This window comes from Amblyomma americanum, chromosome 4 (genome assembly GCF_052857255.1).
Source record: "Amblyomma americanum isolate KBUSLIRL-KWMA chromosome 4, ASM5285725v1, whole genome shotgun sequence".
NCBI classification, from domain to species: domain Eukaryota; kingdom Metazoa; phylum Arthropoda; class Arachnida; order Ixodida; family Ixodidae; genus Amblyomma; species Amblyomma americanum.
Window position 1 is genome coordinate 204,217,779 of NC_135500.1, and position 13,528 is coordinate 204,231,306.

Genomic DNA, 13,528 nt, shown 5'->3' on the forward strand with positions numbered 1-13,528 from the left:
TCAATCCGTGTTCACTATTAAGGAGTGCCGCCGCGGTGGCTAAGTGGTTACGGCGTTCGGCTGTTGACCCGAAAGACGCGGGTTCGATCCCGGCCGGCCCCGGCGGTCGCATTTCGATGCAGGCGAAATGCTAAAGGTCCGTGTACTGTGCGTTGTCAGTGTACGGTAACGAACCACAGGTGGTCGAAATCATGTGGAGCCCTTCACTACGGCGTCCCTCATAGCCTGGGTCTCTTTGGGACATTAAACCCCCATAAGCCATGAACACATATAAACGAGTGTTGAGGAAATACTGCCGTTACGATTTGTTTTTTTTTTTTGTCATGTGAGAAGTTCTCTTCAATCAAAGAGTGTTGAAGGAGTGTTGTCGGAGTATCCTCACATTTTTTTTTTCCTAGTAGTGTCCCTCAGTAAGCTAATATTAAAAAAACTTTCAAGAAGTTGTGCCCCGAATTTTTAATCTTGCTTTGAAGAGTGGCCCCGCCGCGGTGGCTCAGTGGTTAGGGCGCTCGACTACTGATCCGGAGTTCCCGGGTTCGAACCCGACCGCGGCGGCTGCGTTTTTATGGAGGAAAAACGCCAAGGCGCCCGTGTGCTGTGCGATGTCAGTGCACGTTAAAGATCCCCATGTGGTCGAAATTATTCCGGAGCCCTCCACTACGGCACCCCTTTCTTCCTTTCTTCTTTCATCCTTTCCTTTATCTCTTCCCTTACGGCGCGGTTCAGGTGTCCAACGATATATGAGACAGATACTGCGCCATTTCCTTTCCCCCCAAAACCAATTATTATTATTATTATTTGAAGAGTGTCTCTATATAAGGGCGTATTAAAGGGTTTTTAGTCGCCATTTGCCAGTAAGCACTAACCTGGGGGCATCAAGGCGTTACAGCTATTCAAGAGTTTTTGTCTCTCTGGTTTGAGCCACATTGATGTCTTCATGTAGGATATAAACATCTGGAAAAGAATCTACACACCCCTACCCATTTTTCTAATGCAGAAACGTCGTTGACGCAACTAGTGGACAGTACTTCTCATTTTTTTTAAAGAGTGGTTTCAACAGAACTCGGCATCTTCTGCCGGAGCTGGCTACTCCTTCTCTCGTTGCATAATGAGTAGTAAAAGAAAAAATTAAGACTACATAGAAGAAAATGGCATCAAACTTCCGAAAGGAATAATGGGTCCGCATTTAGTCCTTAGGCATTTACGATGTCTCCGCGCACAATGCGCATGCCAACGACGTCGCAGACAGGGCGCATGCAGTCCTGTCTATAAATACGCGTAGATTATATCAAGTTCATAAGGTAGAATATGATACTCATACGAAAAGCCATTCAATGTCACACTCGGTTTTCGATAACTGTACACACACACACACACACACACACACACACACACACACACACACACACACACACACACACACACACACACACACACACACACACACACACACACACACACACACACACACACACACACACACACACACACACACACACACACACACACACACACACACACACACACACACACACACACACACACACACACACACACACACACACACACACACACACACACACACACACACACACACACACACACACACACACACACACACACACACACACACACACACACACACACACACACACACACACACACACACACACACACACACACACACACACACACACACACACACACACACACACACACACACACACACACACACACACACACACACACACACACACACACACACACACACACACACACACACACACACACACACACACACACACACACACACACACACACACACACACACACACACACACACACACACACACACACACACACACACACACACACACACACACACACACACACACACACACACACACACACACACACACACACACACACACACACACACACACACACACACACACACACACACACACACACACACACACACACACACACACACACACACACACACACACACACACACACACACACACACACACACACACACACACACACACACACACACACACACACACACACACACACACACACACACATGAAGATCAACCGTTGCCCAAACAAACTGTTGTATTGGGCGCCCAACGTCCCGAAGGGGCACGTAGGCTATAGGACTAACGCCGTAGTGGAAGGCTCTGAGTCAGTTTCAACCACCGGGGGTTGCTCACCATGCGCTGACATCGCACCCCACACGGCCGGTTTTTCTTTTTCTTTTCTTCGATGACGGTGGCGATGGCCGCATTTCGACCTAGGTGTTCGAAATTCACCCAGAGCCTTCAACTACTGAGTCCCTCTTAGCGCATGCCTCGCTTCGGGACGTTAAACCGCACATATAGGTATTCCATAAAACCAACTAAATTCATTGTGATTCAGCTCATGTTGTGTGCCCTACATCCATGAATCCATGAGCCAGGCATCCATGAGCCAGGCATCCATGAGCCAGGCATCCATGAGCCAGGCAACGTCCATGAGCCAGGCAACAGGGTGATGAAAAGCACGCACGAGCATGCGGCGCTTGCTTTCAGAGCTGACTCGACCCACGGAAGCCCAGAAAACGTGAGCTGTGACGTGAGTTAGGTGTCCGACCCAGACTTGCCCTTGCGCCCAGTGGTGTGACAGTGGCTGCAAATAGAGTGGGCGCGGCAGCCGTAGTACAGAAGGCGCCACGGAGTCAAAGCAGGGCGTCGAGAAATGGCTGTCACTGCGAAGCTGGCGGCACCGGCGCTTGTATTTAACCGTGACAGCCGCAGCTCAAGGTTCCTGGCAAAGCACTCTGCGCCCGAATTTTTTTTTCTGGTACTTGGTTCCGCATAATGCCTTGCCCGCCTTTTCCTGTGTTCCTTCTAAACTTAGACGGACAAGTTCTAAGTGCTACTTGTTATTGTTGGACTCACGTGGCACTGCATGCACTTCTCGGCCAGCTTTACCGGGATCGTTTGGAAAGAAGGGCGAAAACATAAACAAGAGTAGGTAAAGATATGTCAAGGCCTTAGAGCTACTTTCTATTTAAGACTGTAGGTAAGAAAACATGCTAAATTTCAGTGCTGCCTCAGAACACAGATTCAACTGAAAGAGATTTTCTTTTCTTTGTCTGCTTTGCGGCCGAACGACTGAGTTCATGTTATCCGTAAACGTTGCCATGTCTTTGAGCTTTCCGCATGAGAGCAGTTCAGAAGCGTCGGTTTGAAAAAGGTGGTAAATATGGAGTACTCGAGGCGTCTTCGGCCATGTACTGCAAGCGTCGTACCTCTTGCACTGTTTTGCTTGAGTTCATGCATTTTTTTCCTTGATTTCTCTCTTTTTTGCTGTTATTGCAGCCAATACCGTCCTCCCTCCCCTACGCTCTCCCTCTTTCCGCCTTTAAGACACAATACATCCAATACTTCCGTGAGCATTATCGCACACACAGTCATCACCGTATTTAGATAGACAGACAGAGGAAAGAAAAAGCAGGGAGAGGTCGACAGGCCTCACTAGTTTGTCTATTATACCCTGCACTTGTGGAGGGGGTAAGGGGGGGGGGGGGTGGCGAAGTAAATGAAAGAAGAAATGTGGAATGTGTTCGTGTCGTCCTTTGGTCTATAAAATTAAACGACAACCACGTTCTGTCTACAGACTGGCGCTGTCATTCCTGTGGCTCTTAGATATCCGAAGAGCCTTTTAATGGCGCTCCTAGCTGACCAAGAACCATTAAAGAACCGTTTAATTTGGCATGGTTTTGATCCCAAGGAAAGGGTCCCCCCCCCCCCCCCCCACACACACACACACACACACACCTTAAGACGCCAGCTGTCGCTATAGAGTTCGCGCGAATTTCGCGATTCGTCATCCGAGTCTAGCTCTCTCTTTGTGTCTGGCGGCTATAGTGTGGTATTACCCTTTCCCGAGCCTCTCTCAAAGAGCGCCGCGGTGCGGCAGCTGCTGCGCGAAGAAAGAGCCTTGCTCGTCTTCGTCATTCTCATTTTCGTCCCCCAGCACGACGGGCTCCTTCTTCCTAGACAGAGAAAGAGTGAGCGAGAGAACTATGGGAAGGAAGCCGGACTAGTGGATCGTTTCGTTCCAATCCAACGCCTCTGCGCTCCAGTCGCCGCCGACACCGCATGGGAACGCATACGGCGCTCACACGCACTCTGCGGCAGCCTCCTTTACAACGTAAACACGCCGCACCGGAAGTTGATCGCCCTCCTCGGCGGCGTCATTTTCGTTTCCCCCATTCTTTCGCGGAAGAGGCGCTCGCCTCGTTCCCTCTGTTCGCCCCTGGCGCCTCAAAACTGTGCAGCGCAGGAGACGCTACAGCCGACGACAGCTACGCACGTGATGGGAGGAGTTTCGCAAGTTTTACGCAGTCGAGAAAAGTCAGTGAATTGACCGTCGCCTTGTCTCGCGACAGCAGCTCACCAGGGTGCGAAAGAATCTGCAGATACGGCTGCGTAGCGAATTTGCCTTCCTATACTCAAATACTGGGTTTCTATGAATGCTTTTCGTCATCATCATCAATAAGTGCACTGCATGATTGGCTCCATGATGACTGGTTTAGTTCGCAAGGAAGGGCCAGTCATGGCGGCGGCATTCGGGTGCCTGCTGTTCGGTGGTGGGGGTGGGATCTGAATCAGCAGCATGCTTCCATAGTGCTGCGGGCATTTTCTCCCCCACACCCTCTCTTCCTCTGCCGTTTCATTTCTTCTCCTCTCTTTCAATCAGCGTCTGGCCCCCGTCGGGCGCCACAACTACTTTCCCCCCCACTCCCCTCAGTACCATACTCCCTCGCGCCGCCCCGAACATCAAGCAGCGGAGCCGACCGCAGGGGAGAGACCGCGAAATGCGTCGGTGTGGAGCGTCCCATCCCAGGAGGGGTCGTCGTTCGCGGCGAAAGGCGCAGCGCAGCTTCGCGAGCACGTGCGCCTGCCTCGGCGCTCTCTGTTGCTCTCCTGCCCCGCCGGCGGCCAGCACGCACGCACTGTTTGTTGACGGGCTCAGTGCGCGCGCCTCTTTGCCAAGGGCGTGGGTCGGCCGCTGCTGCCCGTGGTGCTGCCGTCGCGCAGACCCTGCGCAGGCAGCCTGCCCATCTAAATGCACGCTGGAAGAAGACATGCGAGGCGCCATTTTTGGTTCATGGCTCTGCAGGCGTGTAGGAGACCGATCGGTTAAGCGGAGAGTACACGATGCTATGTACTCGCCATGATCGATGTATTTCTTATGCCGCGGACGGTATAGTCTGAGAGGTGAGTGATTAGTCTTTAATAGACTGGGGCGGCAAGGAAGGTCTAGTTGAGATGGGTGAGGTTATTCGTATGACGGATACGACGTCGATCGCTTAGCGTTACCGGCACACTTGCGCGCCGCGGTGCAGTCTCGAGAACCTGATATCTCTGTATAGCAACACCCTTCAAGCGGAGTTTAAGCAGCAGGTTACTTTTGGATGATTAAGGCATAATGGTGGAGGGAAAGTGTCATTAGGCAGCCGAGAAAAAACTAAATGCGCTGACCGAAAAGCCAGACTCGGGAGCCGAGTGATACACAGTCTAAGGAAAACGGAGAAGACAGTGTGACCGACTGATTTCCCTCTAAATGTACGCATGCGCAACTGTGGGGACGCACGGCGCACCTGAACAATGGAAGCCTTCTGAAGCATGCCCAACAATTCTGGAGAAATGCATTTTTGAGCGGGAAACCGTTGACGAACGCTGTTTTTTTTTCATATAATGTAAAATTTCACTGTAACAATCAATATATGCGCAGATCACCTGACGGCAGTCTTGAACTTTTTTTTCTATTAACGTTTTTGCTATCGCCAAAAGCGTTCCCCATTGGTTGTCTATGGCAGTCTTAACTGTTCGATGCGATCGATGCGAACACTTGATTAGAAAGATTTTGCTACATATCAGAAGAGCGAACCATTACCTTCAATATTTCCGTAACAGTATCTTATAATTTTCCAATTTTGAAAATGTTTGTTCGAGAATCTTGCACGTGCTTACACGGAGGGGCTATAGTAAGCTTCGCATTACTTGTAGCGCAGAACGTGGACAGCCGTCGAAAGGAGAACACGCGAGAGACGTGAGCGCTATCAGAAGTATTAGATACTGGGTCGATTCCTTAGAATGAAACAAGTGAAGCGGGTACCCACCGGTGATACAATGGGCGCAAGCTTTCCCCTGCCTGGTGCTCTGCTTCTTTGGGGTGAAATGCTTGGTAAATGGGTCTCTGACCCCGCCTTGTGCAATGAAAACTACCTTGTGCCATGGCGCTCTTTGGCCGAAGCTGCCCTTGCGCCATAAAAATCCATCATCATCATCATCATCATCAGAACGAACCACCTATCCAGGCAGCAAGTACTTCTAACAGCGCTCGTGTGTGTATCGTTCTCCCCTTTGCTCTTCTTGATGTGCAAGTATTTCAAGAGAATCTTCAGGTTTACCGTCGGGAGGTTTTAATTTGGCTCGTCGTACGAACAATCTTTCTCTTTCTTTTGCCCTTCAGAATAAAATTAGGGCGCAGAACTCTCGTCAGCTGGCGTTGAAGGGGTGACGAGAAGTCCCTCCGTGTCGATGGCTTAACCTGCAGTGTCTTGGACGTACGCACGGCCGCGTTGCGGCGCGCGAGCGAGGCCCGCATACCCACATCGTTTCCCACGATCCGTGACGGCGTCCGCAGCGCCGCTCCCTCCGTGGCCGCCGCACGCCCGCACAATATCTCTCCGCACCTCGCAACCCCCTCCTCACCGTTCAACCCTTCCTTTCTGCGCTAGTGTTGGTGCCTTGTCGCGGCCGCTTTGGTCGAACCGCTCGCACCCGATGGGTGGGCTGGAAGGGGTTGGGGGGGGGGGGGGGGCAGTCTGGCGAACGCGCCAGAGAAAGTCCGGGCCCGGCCCAGCCATCTAGGTTGTAGTGGTGGTGCAGCAGTCGCTGTTGTACGCGCGGCCTCGTTGTGCACGAGGTGGGGCGGCAGGCCTTCGCAGAAAGCGCCCCGGGCGCTCCGGGCTTCGGATGCCTGCGGCGCGCCGAGTCAAGCGCCTCGGCCTGCCCTCTTGTTTTGCGCGAAAGTAGTCGTGTCGTTAACCTGATGTCACTAAAACTGTGTGACATTAGGTAGCTGGACAGCAACACTGCGAAAGGGGTCACGGTAGTTCCGTAAACGCACAGGTATTCGAGTCGCAAATGGAGCCGCCGGGTCACTCTCGCTATTTCGCGTTGCGGTTGAGAAAGAGCACAAAGGGAGCGAACAATTGCTGCTACATCCCCTACGGGACAGGTTGATTCGATAGAGGCCAACATGTGAGGCTTGGGGCAAGCGACAGTGTATGTACAGTCTTCGTCAAAAGTACACGGCCCAAGGGGTCCCCTTCTGAGCCCTACAGCGCGGCTCCTCATGCATACTGAGGGACCCCAATCACACGAAAGCGGCAGGAACTTAAGCCCTCAACGCTCCGGAGCTTAGGACTGTCAGATACGCGGCTTTGGAAGCAAACCCTTTGGCCTGTATATTTTTGACGAAGACTGTACACTGTACGAGCCCTAAGCCAACGTAGTCCTAGCCACATAGTATACACAGCTGTTAAAAAATATGCGTTTGTTGTGCTAACGGTAACGCGTTGCCTCCTCTCGTAAAACAAAACAGCAACTGCGTGTGCCGCATTGCGAAATGGACGGAAAGACGTACCTTTCTTGAAAAACCAATCAAGGCCCTTTTTTTTTCTTTAAGTGCAATTCCACTCAGCCGTAGGCTATAAAATTCTAAACAAACTTTCGTACAGGAAGCGACGGAAGGGTTTCATTCCAGGAACTTGTCTTCGGCGTCGCGAATCTTTCTGGTTCGCGTCCGGACATGAGTCATGGACTCAGATACTGCTCTGTTTCACTTGTGCATGAGCTTCAATTACTGCCTCTTGGAAGGCGTCGCGAGTTTACTTGTGTGTTTGACCATAACTGAGATTATGCAGAGTATACTTGTGCTAGGTGTAGCCGCACTGTGTTTTCTCGTTACTTCTTTTTTCTTTTATCCTTCGGACATCCCCTCCTCCTCCTCCTCCTCCTCCTCCTCCTCCTCCTCCTCGTCGGTTGACAAGTCCGGCATTCCAGCTCGAACGCTCTTGGCGAGTTCGATTCGACACGGGCCTTCGCTCACACGTACCGTGTTGGCAGAGCGTTGCCGACTCTTTCTCCGCGATGCGCGAGCGCCTCGGTAGGCATGCGTTTGGGCGTCGGCGCAATCTGATCGCCGGTGGACGGCGTAATTGGTATCATTATGCGCCCGCTGCGAAGCAGCGACAACTGCGCGGAAGGTGTTCGGAACGTCGTGCACAACAGCAGCAGGGATACTGGACAGCTGGACGACGACAACGACGAGGCAGAGTCGTCCTTTCTGGCATGTAGATGGCTTTCGTCCACGTCATCGACGTCTTCGTGTTTGTTAATAATAAGCCGCGCGGAAAGCTGCACGCCCGTTTAGGGCGCTTGTTACAAGGAAGTCAGCGAAGGTTCTGAGTTGTAAATCAATAGAGAGCGCATGACATCACTCTTGTTTTAGGGATACATTTACTGATACCAGTTGAGAAGCTGACCGCAGGGGTGGTCTAGTTGTTGAGCATCCGCTTCGCATGCGGGAGAAGCGGGGCTCGATCCCCAATGCCGCCGGGTAACCACCGGTGATAGAATGGGTACAAGCTTTTACCTGGGTGGTGGGTGGCTTACCTGCGGTGAAATGCTTCGAAAATGGGTCTTTGACCCCACCTTGAGTAAAAGGGGAAAAAAAAAACCCTTGTGCCATGGCGCTCGTCGGCCACAGATGGCCTTGCGCCATAAAAATCTATAATCATCATCAGTTAAGAAGCTCCAATTCAAGAGCCGTCTGTCAGGCGTGGTCGGCTTTCGAGAGCTGATCGATAGCTAGCAGGGGGCTGGGCTGCACGTGTCCTGTTAACTTTCAGCAGTTCTGAACAGTTCACCTAAATTTCACGGGCGGCGCAAGAATCTACTGGTCTTGAATTTTCGATGCATAAACGAGATCGGTTCTGAGTCACGAGTTCCACGGTAAATTTCGCTCCTGCTTTGGTGAGATAAGTGTGAGTTACCTTTGAAGGTGTTGGATGGCGAGACATGAGCTACAGAGTAAATTTCGTCACCAGTATATGGCTACAGAAGTGTGAGATATCCACTGATCAGATCGCGTCATCCCACAACTCGCGAACTTACATCAGCGCTGCCCGCCGGGCGAATCGCGAAGCCCACACACACTACGTAGTAAGAAGCTGCGCATACATCGTCGACCATGGTTGGGGGCGTGCGGGGAGGGACCCACAGTCACCCTCCTCGAGGCCGGCAGAACCCTCCGACGTGGCGCAACAGCGTCGTCTTCATATGGAGGCGACATCGGCGGCACTCGGACAGTCCTCGCTTCGAGGAGCAGCTCTCCGCGCTCGGAGAAGCCCAAATCTGCCGCGATTCGCCGGAGGAAGGAGCCGCCCGAGCAGACACAATGTCAGGGTCACACTCGGCGTGATGCTGCAACTTTGCGGGGGTAGCACACACTCGCAACTCCAGAGTGCGCGTGATGCACTCGAAGCCACGTATTAAGCTCCCGGTAAAGAAAGAGAAAAATTAGAAGCTGCGGGTTTCTTGCGCACGCGTTTGGACTCGCAGAGTCGGCTGACTCACAGCCATCAGCGCGTTCGGTGTCGTCTGTTTCCGTTCTTAAATAGCACGAAAAAAAAAACAGCCCATGGGACCACAGCCCTGCAGGACGTCAGGTTTGCTTGTCGGCGGGAGGCGTGGAAAGTTAGGCAACAAAGACAAATGCCCAGTAGTGGGCCGGTGTATATTGCAGCCGATGATCTCACCTCGATGTAGCCGGTGGTGTGTGGTAATTGTCTTCAAGGCTTCGCAAATAAAGGCAAGGACCACGATCCACACAACATGTCGAGAGGTTTCTAGGGTTATTAATTGCTCGGCACCGGATACACGTGCAAACTAGAAGCCACGCCCCCAAGATGATGGTTTGTTCTCGCCCGCAGTGCAAACAGTGCGGTAACGTCTCGTGTCAGGCGGTAACGTCTCGTGTCAGGCTTAGGACAACAATCACTGTGAGCCAGACTGGGCTAGCTGCGTTGACGAAGCGTATACGCTTCGCACTATTAGGCGTGTTGTGGACAAACCTTCAAGAAAAGACACACTGTATACTTAATTTTTCATCTCGTCATGTCTTGTATCGCTTACATCAATTTGTTATTTTCGTTGATAAGAATTTTAGGATTCGATGAGGTATGAGCTCTGGAGAGTGCAGGTCATGAAGTTGGGGCATAGCCGGCATCTTATCCACCAATGACACCGTTGCTTCGACTGGATTGATGGCTTTCTCTGAAATAATTATTTTCTTGTTATTCTTGTTACATTACAGTTACTTCCTTTTTGCAAATATGCTACTGTCAGAGCGCGCTCCTTCGTAGCAAAGTAAGCACATGCTACTACATGCATAACTAGCGAAAGTAACGTTTTAGGTGGAAACGGCAGCCGTGTAAGTTATCTGGAGTGTCAGTACTTGGGCGGGACACTTCATGTAGCAGAGAAGGCGGCAAGTCGCTCGAGTAGCAAGCGCTTTAAATGTCTGCGTCGGCTGGCCCAGCAGTTCTCGAGGTTAAATGGTACATACTGAGCCATTTATGGTCGCCTGAAGTTCGCTTCTTTACCAGCAACCTTTTCGCGTGACGTCTGTTCCTCGCTCTGGTCCAGGCACCCCACGTGCATTTCGAGTTGGGTGTAATGCGTGGGGCTTTGGAATCCCGCCAGCTGTGAACAAATGAAGCCGTCTGATGTACAGGCGTTGCGGCGCCCCTCTGCCCCGAAGAGCGACCTCCGCCTTTCAGCACATGCTCTCGAGGATAGCGTCGCAGGAGATTTACGGCGAGGGGGGCTGCCACCTTCAACTGTGCTACCAGGGTTGAAGGCTTAAATGCGAGCACCGCGCAGGCGGAGCCCGGTACTCGTGTATTCTAACGCTTCTACAAATAGGTGCTCCCCAATCTATAATAGAGTTTCTGCTGACACTCTAATAAGCTCTAAAGGATCTTCTACTTTTTTTTTTTACAACGGCAGCTTCGCGAACCCGACCGCGGCGGCTGCGTTTTTATGGAGGTTTAAAAACGCTAAGGCGCCCGTGTGTTGTGCGATGTCAGTGCACGTTAGAGATCCCCAGGTGGTCGAAATTATGCCGGAGCCCTCCACTACGGCACCTATTTCTCTTTATCTTTCACTCCCTCCTTCATCCCTTCCCTTACGGCGCGGTTCAGGTGTCCAACGATATATGAGACAGATACTGCGCCATTTCCTTTCCCCCCCAAAAAAAACCAATTATTAAACCAATTATTCGCGAAGCAGGCTTTCTGGAGCTGGAAGCATCTTAGTTGCTGGCGTCGAAAACCGAAATCTCTGTGTCCTTATAATAATGGTCTATAGACAGTCTATAGACTTCTTATAGCCTCTGTTGCCTTCCTGCAGATATTTCTTTTTGTCTATTCGTAGTCTATGGGTTGTCTATAGAGAAAAATCTCTAAAGGTGTATGGCCATAAATATATAGATTGTCTGTATACTGTCTATAGAATTTGTATTGCCTATACACTGTTCTCTAGGCTTTGTCCACGGAGAGTCTATAGACTTTAGACAGAAGCCTGTGCACAGTCTATAGACTGTGTAAAGAATTTGCTTAAGGGTGGCCTCTTCATAATCACGTGCCAACCCTTCCGATGAGTATACATGTGGGCGTGCACGCGGTGACACTGCGACAGCGACACCACGCGACCATCTGCGTGCCACTGCCGAAGGGATTTGCTGTAGCACGACAATAATCGTGCAGAGAGGGTGGATCTGCACAGAGCAAGAGACAGAGCTGCTGTTGTCGCCTTGTTTGTAGAGTGCCACGGAAGAATTATGGTCTTTGATGCTTCAGCGTGTCGGTTCGAATCAACCCCGCCCCTCTCTCTCCTTCTTCTCTGCAGCACTGCAGGCGAGCCCGTCTTCATCCTCCCGAAGCGAGGAGGTGTACTTGGGATGTCCTGCGCCCCGATCGCCCGAGAACGGCCTCAGCTTCATCTTCAACCGGGGCCGCCTGGTGCGCTACCGGTGCCACCCGGGCTTCACGCTGAGGGGTCACAGCCAAGCGGTCTGCCACCACAACAGCTGGAACAGGCCTGCGCCCCTCTGCCTCGCCAAGAACGGTATACGTTCGCTGACTGTTTATGATTGGGATCTGTTACTGAACATGCCAATCTCGCTGCTTAACTCACATGTCCGGTACTTGAGTACGATAATAATGTTGAGGGTGTTTGGCGTTCCGCGAACGAGGTAACGATGCTCGGAGATAGAGCTCGTCGTGGGTGGAAAGGAGGGGTGTCCAGGATGGTGGGCCATCATGGAAGTCATGCAGCGTACACGCCAAAGTGTCAACGTGCTGGAAAATTTAGAGCTAGAGAACTTTTCGCATCTCAACGTCGTGAACCAAAGCCGCTGCAAACAAAGAAAAGCAATTTTTATATCGGCTCGTTGTGTGGGTTTCTTAGAGAAACTCGCTTGCTCGCCTTCTAACGCTGTCCAACATCCCCAGCGACTTTTCCAAGCGTGCGTCTTACTGTTCATTTGTCGAATAAAAATTACAAAAAGCAAAGCGAAGCAGAGGGAAATGCAGATTCGGTGATACGAATTTCGAGCACACCATGAAGATTGAGAATTTCTTTAGGGTTTCACGAGTATAAATAAGGGGGAGGGGGCTACAGGTTTGCCGTATTTCTGACAAAGAGAAAAATAAGACTTTCAGGCCTCTGCTCGATTGTCCTAGAGGTGCACTGTCTTAATGCTTTTAAGCATGAAATGCTTTTAGCTCACACTTTCGGCAAACTAAGCCGCACATGGTCCGAACCGAAAGGAGAACATGACGCGAAATTCTAAAAAGGACGTGAACTCGAACATATCCGAAACACTCTGAACTTTTCCTAGATCCGTATGAGAGAGAGCAGGAAAGAACCGACCACGCCGTTATCCCAGAGCGAAATTCTAACTGCCGGCAGCGCAAACAGGTCAGTTTAATTTACCGCTGCTTTACATAACTTGGGCCATCGCCGCTTTTTTTTGTATTTGTTTCTTCTAAAGTCACGAAGGCAGTACGCAGAGAGGGAAAACACATCATTCAAACTATGACTGGCATGTAAAAATAAAATTTTTAAATATATACATTAATTAGTGAAGAATGGTGTTCCTCATGGGGGCTTCATTTCCCGCCAGATACACTTCTCTGGAAAACGAAGTACTTTCAATGAAATTCCCTTTGTCTGCGCACTCATTCACATCTGCATGGCAAATATACATTCTAGTTTTACACAAACTGTGGAGGCCTACGAGCATAAACATATCAAACGGTAAACATCTTTCACTTTCTACTGGCAGAAACCTGACACGTAAAGTCTTATGGGGAGTTCTTTCTTGAGGGCACGCT

At 50.9% G+C, this 13,528-nt stretch overlaps 1 protein-coding gene across 1 annotated transcript in view; it reads left to right on the forward strand.

The window, feature by feature from the left end:
* The window catches only part of LOC144129132 (uncharacterized), a 43,533-nt gene that overhangs the window by 18,376 nt on the left and 11,629 nt on the right, over nt 1-13,528 (forward strand). Inside the window, exon 2 of the mRNA XM_077663059.1 lies at nt 12,039-12,257. Coding sequence (XP_077519185.1) covers nt 12,039-12,257 — 219 coding nt within the window. The remainder of the gene's footprint in view (nt 1-12,038; nt 12,258-13,528) is intronic.